The sequence below is a fragment of the Oncorhynchus kisutch genome, linkage group LG29, assembly GCF_002021735.2.
Source record: "Oncorhynchus kisutch isolate 150728-3 linkage group LG29, Okis_V2, whole genome shotgun sequence".
In the NCBI taxonomy this organism is placed as follows: domain Eukaryota; kingdom Metazoa; phylum Chordata; class Actinopteri; order Salmoniformes; family Salmonidae; genus Oncorhynchus; species Oncorhynchus kisutch.
In genome coordinates, this window is record NC_034202.2 from 42,193,519 (window position 1) to 42,206,488 (window position 12,970).

Sequence of the window (12,970 nt, forward strand, 5' to 3'; positions counted from 1 at the left end):
ACAACAGCTCTTAAATTCATAATATAGGTGGTATTATAGGGTAGAGAGCAGGCATCCAGTAGACAACAGCTCTTAAATTCATAATATAGGTGGTATTATAGGGTAGAGAGCAGGCATCCAGTAGACAACAGCTCTTAAATTCAAATCTTAATGAATTCAAAGCCAGCTCCAGTTTTCAGGATTTATTTAGACGTGGTGCAACAAGTGATTGTAATGAATTAGAATAGAAAACTAGCAGTAGCTCGGACCTCCTAGGGTAATATGTAAATACCCCTGGACTAGAGGTTCTGCTCTGAAGGCTCCTCCTGCCGGAGCAGCTCCTGTGACCTTACCAGTACTGTGAAAGTATAGTAGCTTGTAGCGAGGCTGTCATATAAACACACACCATCTCTCTCTCTCTGCGGTCCTACTTACGTCCGATGCGACGAACCGGAGGAACGGAGAGTAGAGAAACAAAAGGAGCCGAAACAGATGAAGGTTTTGGGTGGGGGATGAAGATGCTGAGTGCCGAGGTCCACCTCCAAAAGATGTGCAACCGCAACTTCATTCCCCAGAATGTCCGCAGCCACATACTTCCCTCTAAAAACACGGAACAAGTAGTTTTGGTACCGACGACGTGTTTTTATTTACAGCTCAGAAACACCCAGATTTGTGTTTTAAACAGTGGTAACGGGGTTATTTTGGACGGTCTCGTTATTGTATATACATCAAATAGTATTTTTCTGAGCACTGGACCGGTGTTATTTCCAATCTGTCATTTTTCTCCCTTCCAGAGCGCGATGGCGGACGACGCGACTCGGAGGGCGGTGTCGGAGATCCCGCTGCTCAAGACCAACTCCGGTCCCCGGGACAAGGAGCTCTGGGTGCAGCGGCTCCGAGAGGAGTACCTGGCCCTCATCAAGGTAGGACCGGGACGGGACACGGACAGGGGCGGTAAAACAGAAACCCGGAAGCCGAACAGGAGAGTTTCTAGCTAACTAACAACGTGTCACCCGCCGGAGCTGAGCTATCCACCCAGCTGCTAACTAACCAGCTGTTAACTCTAACCAGCTGTTAACTAACCAGCTGTTAACTAACCAGCTACTAACTAACCAGCTACTAACTAACCAGCTACTAACTAACCAGCTACTAACTAACCAGCTACTAACTAACCAGCTGCTATCCACCCAGCTACTAACTAACCAGCTGCTATGATTTACAGCTATGCCTACTGAAGACAGAGCTATAGCTAGCCTGCCTACTGAAGACAGAGCTATAGCTAGCCTGCCTACTGATGACAGAGCTATAGCTAGCCTGTCTGCTGAAGACAGAACTATAGCTAGCCTCCCTGCTGAAGACAGAGCTATAGCTTGCCTGTCTGCTGAAGACAGAACTATAGCTAGCCTGCCTACTGAAGACAGAGCTATAGCTTGCCTGCCTACTGAAGACAGAGCTATAGCTAGCCTGCCTACTGAAGACAGAGCTATAGCTAGCCTGCCTACTGATGACAGAGCTATAGCTAGCCTGTCTGCTGAAGACAGAACTATAGCTAGCCTGCCTACTGAAGACAGAGCTATAGCTTGCCTGCCTACTGAAGACAGAGCTATAGCTAGCCTGCCTGCTGAAGACAGACCTATAGCTAGCCTCCCTGCTGAAGACAGAGCTATAGCTAGCCTGCCTGCTGAAGACAGAGCTATAGCTAGCCTGCCTACTGAAGACAGAGCTATAGCTAGCCTGCCTACTGATGACAGAGCTATAGCTAGCCTGTCTGCTGAAGACAGAACTATAGCTAGCCTGCCTACTGAAGACAGAGCTATAGCTTGCCTGCCTACTGAAGACAGAGCTATAGCTAGCCTGCCTGCTGAAGACAGACCTATAGCTAGCCTCCCTGCTGAAGACAGAGCTATAGCTAGCCTGCCTGCTGAAGACAGAGCTATAGCTAGCCTGCCTGCTGAAGACAGAGCTATAGCTTGCCTACCTACTGAAGACAGAGCTATAGCTATCCTGCCTGCTGAAGACAGAGCTATAGCTTGCCTACCTACTGAAGACAGAGCTATAGCTAGCCTGCCTGCTGAAGACAGAGCTATAGCTAGCCTGCCTGCTGAAGACAGAGCTATAGCTAGCCTACCTACCTACCTACCTTGAAGGCATTATTTTTCCCACAATATATGAATCCTGCTGTTTGGTTGGTGTTTACAATATGTTGTTTGTTGTTGACAGTATGTGGAGAACAACAAGACAGCAGACAACGACTGGTTCCGCCTGGAGTCCAACAAGGAGGGAACCAGGTCTGACACACAAACACTGGTGTTGTCACGATACCAGCATTTTTACTTTGTTACTAGGTTTAATATCAAAATACTCCATACCATCTCGATACCACAACGATACCATCACGTTACTCGATACCACAACGATACCATCACGTTACTCGATACCACAATGATACCATCACGTTACTCGATACCACAACGATACCATCACGTTACTCGATACCACAACGATACCATCACGTTACTCGATACCACAATGATACCATCACGTTACTCGATACCACAACGATACCATCACGTTACTCGATACCACAATGATACCATCACGTTACTCGATACCACAACGATACCATCACGTTACTCGATACCACAACGATACCATCACGTTACTCGATACCACAACGATACCATCACGTTACTCGATACCACAACGATACCATCACGTTACTCGATACCACAACGATACCATCACGATACTCGATACCACAACGATACCATCACGTTACTCGATACCACAACGATACCATCACGATACTCGATACCATCACGTTACTCGATACCATCACGTTACTCGATACCATCACGATACCATCACGTTACTCGATACCACAACGATACCATCACGATACTCGATACAACGATACCATCACGTTACTCGATACCACAACGATACCATCACGTTACTCGATACCACAACGATACCATCACGATACTCGATACCACAATGATACCATCACGATACTCGATACCATCACGATACTCGATACCACAACGATACCATCACGTTACTCGATACCACAACGATACCATCACGTTACTCGATACCACAATGATACCATCATGATACTCGATACCACAACGATACCATCACGATACTCGATACCACAACAATACCATCACAATACTCGATACCACAACGATGCCATCACGATACTTGATACCACAATGATACCATCACGATACTCGATACCATCACGATACTCGATACAATCACGGCACTCGATACCATCACGATACTCGATACCACAATGATACCATCACGATACTCGATAACATCACGATACTCGATACCATCACGATACTCGATAACCCAATGATACCATCACGATACTCGATACCATCACGGTACTCGATACTCGATACCACAATGATACCATCACGATACTCGATACCATCACGATACTCGATACCATCATGTTACTCGATACCACAATGATACCATCGCGATACTCAATACCACAATGATACCATCACGATACTCGATACCACAATGATACCATCACGATACTCGATACCATCACGGTACTCGATACCACAATGATACCATCACGATACTCGATACCATCACGGTACTCGATACCACAATGATACCATCACGATACTCGATACCATCACGGTACTCGATACCATCACGATACTCAATAACCCAATGATACCATCACGGTACTCGATACTCAATACCACAATGATACCAAGACAAATAAAGAAGGCTTATTAGCCAAAGTCACAGCGTAGGACTTGATCCAGACAGATCTGTAGAGTTCAATATCATTACCTTTGACATTTAAAAAAAAAGTATGCATCAATCAATCAATCAAACAATTCATTTGACTTTGGTAAAAACAATCTAATTACATAACATTAATGATAATCATTTATTTGAATGGTAAGTCTATTGATAAACTGGGTAAATCAAGATGTAGCCTAGGTCTATTCACAATACAGGTGAATGCATATTCAATAGGAGTTTGGACGTTAATTGAGTTATTGAGCTTGTTTTGGCTAATTTCACACTGCTACAGAAGGAAAAACAATCTGTTTCCCTTTCGTTTGGAAGAAGCAATGTCTTTTCTAAAAGTGCAGCAGTAATGACTTCGTTCACAGCTTTGCAAACGGAGTCCGTTGGTTCGGTGAAGAAGGAGACGTGAGGCAGAGACACTACGCAAACGGAGTCCGTTGGTTCGGTGAAGAAGGAGACGTGAGGCAGAGACACTACGCAAACGGAGTCCGTTGGTTCGGTGAAGAAGGAGACGTGAGGCAGAGACACTACGCAAACGGAGTCCGTTGGTTCGGTGAAGAAGGAGACGTGAGGCAGAGACACTACGCAAACGGAGTCCGTTGGTTCGGTGAAGAAGGAGACGTGAGGCAGAGACACTACGTGGCCAAAAGTACATGTGGACACACCTTCAAATTAGTGGTTTCTATTTCAGCCACACCCATTGCTGACTGGTGTATAAAATTGAGCACACAGCCATGCAATCTCTATAGACAAACATTGCCTGTAAAATGGCCCGTACTGAAGAGTTCATTGACTTTCAACGTGGCACCTTCATAGGGTGCCACCTTTCCAAAAAGTCAGTTCCTAAAATTTCCGCCCTGATAGTGTTGCCTCAGTCAACTGTAAGTGCTGTTATTGTGAAGTGGGAACATCTAGGAGCAAGAACAGCTCAGCCACAAGGTTGTAGGCCACACAAGCTCACATAATGAGCACAATAACTGTTGGTTGGGTGCTTCATGAAATGGGTTTCCATGGCCGAGCAGCCACACACAAGCCTAAGATCACTATGCGCAATGTCATGCGTCAGCTGGACTGGAGTAAAACTCACCGCCATTGGACTCTGGGGCAGTGGAAACACGTTCTCTGGAGTGATGAATCACGCTTCACCATCTGGCAGTCCGACAGATTAATGGGTTTAGTGGATGCCAGGAGAATACTACCTGCCCGATTGCATGGTGCCCACTGTAAAGTTTGGTGGAGGGGAAATAATGGTCTGGGGCTGTTTTTCATGGTTCGGGCCCCTTAGTTCCAGTGAAGGGAAATCTTAATGCTACAGCATTCTAGACTTTGGCAACAATTTGGGAAGGCCCGTTCTTGTTTCAGCATGACAATGCCTCCATGCACAAGCAAGGTCCATACAGAAATGATTTGGATGGTGTTAAAGAACCCCATCGAAACCCTTTGGGATGAATTGGAACACCAAGCCAGGCCTAATCGCCCAACATCAGTGCCCGACCTCACTAATGCCCTTGTGGCTGAAGTCCCCGCAGCAATGTTCCAACATCTAGTGGAAAGCCTTCCCAGAAGAGTGGAGGCTGTTATAGCAGCAATGTTCCAACATCTAGTGGAAAGCCTTCCCAGAAGAGTGGAGGCTGTTATAGCAGCAATGTTCCAACATCTAGTGGAAAGCCTTCCCAGAAGAGTGGAGGCTGTTATAGCAGCATTGTTTCAACATCTATCGGAAAGCCTTCCCAGAAGAGTGGAGGCTGTTATAGCAGCAAAGGGGGGACCAACTCCATATTAATGACTTCCCAGAAGAGTGGAGGCTGTTATAGCAGCAAAGGGGGACCAACTCCACATTAATGACTTCCCAGAAGAGTGGAGGTGTCCACATACTTTTGGTCATGTAGAACAAAGTTGTGAAAATCAGCATTATTTTGCGTTATGGTCCAAAACAAAGTTCTAGGTTAGTAAATTGATGTTAGCATCAGCTGTATACTAGAAAGGGAAGTTAGCCTGCAAAGCTGGAAGCTACCGGTATCTTCTTGCATTGTAAAGTGTTGAAGCCTGTATGGACATTGTGTTGCGAACGGTAATTTACAGTTTCAACATTTCTACATGATGTGTTGCATTATTCAAGCGTGTTAGCTCTCCACTCATGCTGCACAGAAGATAACAACTCAGCCCAGACTCAAAGCAGTGGTTCCTCCTCAGGACAGGCTAGTGAGCTAACATGATGCAGCCCAGACTCCCAGTGCAGTGGTTCTTCCACAGTACAGGCTAGGGAGCTAACAACTCAGCCCAGACTCCCAGTGCAGTGGTTCCTCCTCAGGACAGGCCAGAGAGCTAACAACTCAGCCCAGACTCCCAGTGCAGTGGTTCCTCCTCAGGACAGGCCAGAGAGCTAACAACTCAGCCCAGACTCCCAGTGCAGTGGTTCTTCCTGAGGACAGGCTTAAGAGTTAGCTCTAGCAATGAGAAAGTTGATCAGGGAAGAGGTGGTGTTCATGCTAGGGGACATCGGCTGCACTGCTAGACTTGACCCTCTCAATCAGTATACGACGTGAGACCCATTTAACAGAAGTTTCGAAAAATATAACAAATTCTAGTCCAGAACCGTTTTTTTATTTTCTAGTATCGGAAAAGTACCAATGTTTCGGTTTACCGTGCAACACTAACACACACACACTTTTAGTCTTAGTTACAATTTAGTCATTTAATCCTTTGTTAGTTTTAGTTATTACGAGTCGACAATTTGTCTAGTTTTAGTCCGTCATTTCAGTCAAACCTCTGTGTCGTTGTCGTCTGACCAATCCTGTGTCGTTGTCGTCTGACCAATCCTGTGTCGTTGTCGTCTGACCAATCCTGTGTCGTTGTCGTCTGACCAATCCTGTGTCGTTGTCGTCTGACCAATCCTGTGTGTCGTTGTCGTCTGACCAATCCTGTGTGTCGTTGTCGTCTGACCAATCCTGTGTGTCGTTGTCGTCTGACCAATCCTGTGTGTTGTTGTCGTCTGACCAATCCTGTGTGTTGTCATCTGACCAATCCTGTGTGTTGTCGTCAACTGACCAATCTTGGGTGGTGTTTTTGTCAGGTGGTTTGGGAAGTGCTGGTACATTCATGACCTCCTGAAGTATGAGTTCGACATGGAGTTTGATGTAAGTACACACACGCACCACACCAAGGTTTCAGTTAGCCGGCTTTTGGGCAAAAATAAAGCAGATCAATCAAATTGTTCGAAAAATAATAATAATCCCTAATAATGCATTTAGCCTATTCATTGATTTTGAAGTACTAGTCGATGTAGTGAGAGCTGCTGCTACAGGTCATCAATCATCTGGAGGTGGTCAGGCTGCTGGAGTGAAACAGACTTAATTCAAAGCATGTTTTTATTTTATTTTTTTATTTAACCTTTATTTAACCAGGTAGGCTAGTTGAGAACACCTTTATTTAACCAGGTAGGCTAGTTGAGAACACCTTTATTTAACCAGGTAGGCTAGTTGAGAACACCTTTATTTAACCAGGTAGGCTAGTTGAGAACACCTTTATTTAACCAGGTAGGCTAGTTGAGAACACCTTTATTTAACCAGGTAGGCTAGTTGAGAACACCTTTATTTAACCAGGTAGGCTAGTTGAGAACACCTTTATTTAACCAGGTAGGCTAGTTGAGAACACCTTTATTTAACCAGGTAGGCTAGTTGAGAACACCTTTATTTAACCAGGTAGGCTAGTTGAGAACACCTTTATTTAACCAGGTAGGCTAGTTGAGAACACCTTTATTTAACCAGGTAGGCTAGTTGAGAACACCTTTATTTAACCAGGTAGGCTAGTTGAGAACACCTTTATTTAACCAGGGAGGCTAGTTGAGAACACCTTTATTTAACCAGGTAGGCTAGTTGAGAACACCTTTATTTAACCAGGTAGGCTAGTTGAGAACACCTTTATTTAACCAGGTAGGCTAGTTGAGAACACCTTTATTTAACCAGGTAGGCTAGTTGAGAACACCTTTATTTAACCAGGTATGCTAGTTGAGAACACCTTTATTTAACCAGGGAGGCTAGTTGAGAACACCTTTATTTAACCAGGTAGGCTAGTTGAGAACACCTTTATTTAACCAGGTAGGCTAGTTGAGAACACCTTTATTTAACCAGGTAGGCTAGTTGAGAACACCTTTATTTAACCAGGTAGGCTAGTTGAGAACACCTTTATTTAACCAGGTAGGCTAGTTGAGAACACCTTTATTTAACCAGGTAGGCTAGTTGAGAACACCTTTATTTAACCAGGTAGGCTAGTTGAGAACACCTTTATTTAACCAGGTAGGCTAGTTGAGAACACCTTTATTTAACCAGGTAGGCTAGTTGAGAACACCTTTATTTAACCAGGTAGGCTAGTTGAGAACACCTTTATTTAACCAGGTAGGCTAGTTGAGAACACCTTTATTTAACCAGGTAGGCTAGTTGAGAACACCTTTATTTAACCAGGTAGGCTAGTTGAGAACACCTTTATTTAACCAGGTAGGCTAGTTGAGAACACCTTTATTTAACCAGGTAGGCTAGTTGAGAACACCTTATTTAACCAGGTAGGCTAGTTGAGAACACCTTTATTTAACCAGGTAGGCTAGTTGAGAACACCTTTATTTAACCAGGTAGGCTAGTTGAGAACACCTTTATTTAACCAGGTAGGCTAGTTGAGAACACCTTTATTTAACCAGGTATGCTAGTTGAGAACACCTTTATTTAACCAGGTAGGCTAGTTGAGAACACCTTTATTTAACCAGGTATGCTAGTTGAGAACACCTTTATTTAACCAGGTAGGCTAGTTGAGAACACCTTTATTTAACCAGGTAGGCTAGTTGAGAACGCCTTTATTTAACCAGGGAGGCTAGTTGAGAACACCTTTATTTAACCAGGTAGGCTAGTTGAGAACACCTTTATTTAACCAGGTAGGCTAGTTGAGAACACCTTTATTTAACCAGGGAGGCTAGTTGAGAACACCTTTATTTAACCAGGGAGGCTAGTTGAGAACACCTTTATTTAACCAGGTAGGCTAGTTGAGAACACCTTTATTTAACCAGGTAGGCTAGTTGAGAACACCTTTATTTAACCAGGTAGGCTAGTTGAGAACACCTTTATTTAACCAGGTAGGCTAGTTGAGAACACCTTTATTTAACCAGGTAGGCTAGTTGAGAACACCTTTATTTAACCAGGTAGGCTAGTTGAGAACACCTTTATTTAACCAGGTAGGCTAGTTGAGAACACCTTTATTTAACCAGGTAGGCTAGTTGAGAACACCTTTATTTAACCAGGTAGGCTAGTTGAGAACACCTTTATTTAACCAGGTAGGCTAGTTGAGAACACCTTTATTTAACCAGGTAGGCTAGTTGAGAACACCTTTATTTAACCAGGTAGGCTAGTTGAGAACACCTTTATTTAACCAGGTAGGCTAGTTGAGAACACCTTTATTTAACCAGGTAGGCTAGTTGAGAACACCTTTATTTAACCAGGTAGGCTAGTTGAGAACACCTTTATTTAACCAGGTAGGCTAGTTGAGAACACCTTTATTTAACCAGGTAGGCTAGTTGAGGACACCTTTATTTAACCAGGTAGGCTAGTTGAGGACACCTTTATTTAACCAGGTAGGCTAGTTGAGAACACCTTTATTTAACCAGGTAGGCTAGTTGAGAACACCTTTATTTAACCAGGTAGGCTAGTTGAGAACACCTTTATTTAACCAGGTAGGCTAGTTGAGAACACCTTTATTTAACCAGGTAGGCTAGTTGAGAACACCTTTATTTAACCAGGTAGGCTAGTTGAGAACACCTTTATTTAACCAGGTAGGCTAGTTGAGAACACCTTTATTTAACCAGGTAGGCTAGTTGAGAACACCTTTATTTAACCAGGTAGGCTAGTTGAGAACACCTTTATTTAACCAGGTAGGCTAGTTGAGAACACCTTTATTTAACCAGGTAGGCTAGTTGAGAACACCTTTATTTAACCAGGTAGGCTAGTTGAGAACACCTTTATTTAACCAGGTAGGCTAGTTGAGAACACCTTTATTTAACCAGGTAGGCTAGTTGAGAACACCTTTATTTAACCAGGTAGGCTAGTTGAGAACACCTTTATTTAACCAGGTAGGCTAGTTGAGAACACCTTTATTTAACCAGGTAGGCTAGTTGAGAACACCTTTATTTAACCAGGTAGGCTAGTTGAGAACACCTTTATTTAACCAGGTAGGCTAGTTGAGAACACCTTTATTTAACCAGGTAGGCTAGTTGAGAACACCTTTATTTAACCAGGTAGGCTAGTGGAGAACACCTTTATTTAACCAGGGAGGCTAGTGGAGAACACCTTTATTTAACCAGGGAGGCTAGTGGAGAACACCTTTATTTAACCAGGGAGGCTAGTTGAGAACACCTTTATTTAACCAGGTAGGCTAGTTGAGAACACCTTTATTTAACCAGGGAGGCTAGTTGAGAACACCTTTATTTAACCAGGTAGGCTAGTTGAGAACACCTTTATTTAACCAGGTAGGCTAGTTGAGAACCCCTTTATTTAACCAGGGAGGCTAGTTGAGAACACCTTTATTTAACCAGGTAGGCTAGTTGAGAACACCTTTATTTAACCAGGGAGGCTAGTTGAGAACACCTTTATTTAACCAGGGAGGCTAGTTGAGAACACCTTTATTTAACCAGGGAGGCTAGTTGAGAACACCTTTATTTAACCAGGCAGGCTAGTTGAGAACACCTTTATTTAACCAGGTAGGCTAGTTGAGAACACCTTTATTTAACCAGGTAGGCTAGTTGAGAACACCTTTATTTAACCAGGTAGGCTAGTTGAGAACACCTTTATTTAACCAGGGAGGCTAGTTGAGAACACCTTTATTTAACCAGGGAGGCTAGTTGAGAACACCTTTATTTAACCAGGGAGGCTAGTTGAGAACACCTTTATTTAACCAGGGAGGCTAGTTGAGAACACCTTTATTTAACCAGGGAGGCTAGTTGAGAACACCTTTATTTAACCAGGGAGGCTAGTGGAGAACACCTTTATTTAACCAGGGAGGCTAGTGGAGAACACCTTTATTTAACCAGGGAGGCTAGTGGAGAACACCTTTATTTAACCAGGTAGGCTAGTGGAGAACACCTTTATTTAACCAGGTAGGCTAGTGGAGAACACCTTTATTTAACCAGGTAGGCTAGTTGAGAACACCTTTATTTAACCAGGGAGGCTAGTTGAGAACACCTTTATTTAACCAGGTAGGCTAGTTGAGAACACCTTTATTTAACCAGGGAGGCTAGTTGAGAACACCTTTATTTAACCAGGTAGGCTAGTTGAGAACACCTTTATTTAACCAGGTAGGCTAGTGGAGAACACCTTTATTTAACCAGGGAGGCTAGTGGAGAACACCTTTATTTAACCAGGTAGGCTAGTGGAGAACACCTTTATTTAACCAGGTAGGCTAGTGGAGAACACCTTTATTTAACCAGGTAGGCTAGTGGAGAACACCTTTATTTAACCAGGGAGGCTAGTTGAGAACACCTTTATTTAACCAGGTAGGCTAGTTGAGAACACCTTTATTTAACCAGGTAGGCTAGTTTAGAACACCTTTATTTAACCAGGTAGGCTAGTTGAGAACACCTTTATTTAACCAGGTAGGCTAGTTGAGAACACCTTTATTTAACCAGGTAGGCTAGTTGAGAACACCTTTATTTAACCAGGTAGGCTAGTTGAGAACACCTTTATTTAACCAGGTAGGCTAGTTGAGAACACCTTTATTTAACCAGGTAGGCTAGTTGAGAACACCTTTATTTAACCAGGTAGGCTAGTTGAGAACACCTTTATTTAACCAGGTAGGCTAGTTGAGAACACCTTTATTTAACCAGGTAGGCTAGTTGAGAACACCTTTATTTAACCAGGTAGGCTAGTTGAGAACAAGTTCTCATTTGCAACTGCGACCTGGCCAAGATAAAGCATAGCAGTGTGAGCATACAACAAAGAGTTACACATGGAGTAAACAATTAACAAGTCAATAACACAGTAGAAAACAAAGGGGGGGTCTATATACAATGTGTGCAAAAGGCATGAGGAGGTAGGCAAATAATTACAATTTTGCAGATTAACACTGGAGTGATAAAAGATCAGATGGTCATGTACAGGTAGAGATATTGGTGTGCAGAAGAGCAGAAAAGTAAATAAATAAAAACAGTATGGGGATGAGGTAGGTGAAAAGGGTGGGCTATTTACCAATAGACTATGTACAGCTGCAGCGATCGGTTAGCTGCTCAGATAGCTGATGTTTGAAGTTGGTGAGGGAGATAAAAGTCTCCAACTTCAGCGATTTTTGCAATTCGTTCCAGTCACAGGCAGCAGAGTACTGGAACGAAAGGCGGCCAAATGAGGTGTTGGCTTTAGGGATGATCAGTGAGATACACCTGCTGGAGCGCGTGCTACGGATGGGTGTTGCCATCGTGACCAGTGAGCTGAGATAAGGCGGAGCTTTACCTAGCATAGACTTGTAGATGACCTGGAGCCAGTGGGTCTGGCGACGAATATGTAGCGAGGGCCAGCCGACTAGAGCATACAAGTCGCAGTGGTGGGTGGTATAAGGTGCTTTAGTGACAAAACGGATGGCACTGTGATAGACTGCATCCAGTTTGCTGAGTAGAGTGTTGGAAGCCATTTTGTAGATGACATCGCCGAAGTCGAGGATCGGTAGGATAGTCAGTTTTACTAGGGTAAGCTTGGCGGCGTGAGTGAAGGAGGCTTTGTTGCGGAATAGAAAGCCGACTCTTGATTTGATTTTCGACTGGAGATGTTTGATATGAGTCTGGAAGGAGAGTTTGCAGTCTAGCCAGACACCTAGGTACTTATAGACGTCCACATATTCTAGGTCGGAACCATCCAGGGTGGTGATGCTAGTCGGGCATGCAGGTGCAGGCAGCGACCGGTTGAAAAGCATGCATTTGGTTTTACTAGCGTTTAAGAGCAGTTGGAGGCCACGGAAGGAGTGTTGTATGGCATTGAAGCTTGTTTGGAGGTTAGATAGCACAGTGTCCAAAGACGGGCCGAAAGTATATAGAATGGTGTCGTCTGCGTAGAGGTGGATCAGGGAATCGCCCGCAGCAAGAGCAACATCATTGATATACACAGAGAAAAGAGTCGGCCCGAGAATTGAACCCTGTGGCACCCCCATAGAGACTGCCAGAGGACCGGACAGCATGCCC

General features: G+C 43.9%; 2 protein-coding genes across 7 annotated transcripts in view; one reads left to right on the forward strand and one right to left on the reverse strand.

The window, feature by feature from the left end:
* si:dkey-71l1.1 (Porin3_Tom40 domain-containing protein) overlaps positions 1 to 519 on the reverse strand; it is a 62,849-nt gene extending 62,330 nt beyond the window's left edge. Inside the window, exon 1 of the mRNA XM_031808942.1 lies at positions 415 to 519. The gene's annotated coding sequence lies outside the window, so the exon portion shown is untranslated. The remainder of the gene's footprint in view (positions 1 to 414) is intronic.
* ufc1 (ubiquitin-fold modifier conjugating enzyme 1) overlaps positions 1 to 12,970 on the forward strand; it is a 36,677-nt gene that overhangs the window by 17,566 nt on the left and 6,141 nt on the right. The window contains exons 1-4 of one of the 6 annotated variants that reach the window (XM_020470147.2): positions 339 to 605; positions 774 to 902; positions 2,200 to 2,267; positions 6,845 to 6,908. In XM_020470147.2, the coding sequence (XP_020325736.1) occupies positions 420 to 605; positions 774 to 902; positions 2,200 to 2,267; positions 6,845 to 6,908 (447 nt within the window). In that variant the 5' untranslated portion in view covers positions 339 to 419. Of the gene's footprint in view, positions 1 to 332; positions 667 to 773; positions 903 to 2,199; positions 6,909 to 12,970 lie in introns of those variants that run through there. The other 5 variants (XM_031808941.1, XM_031808940.1, XR_004206123.1 and 2 more) reach the window with 5 other exon arrangements.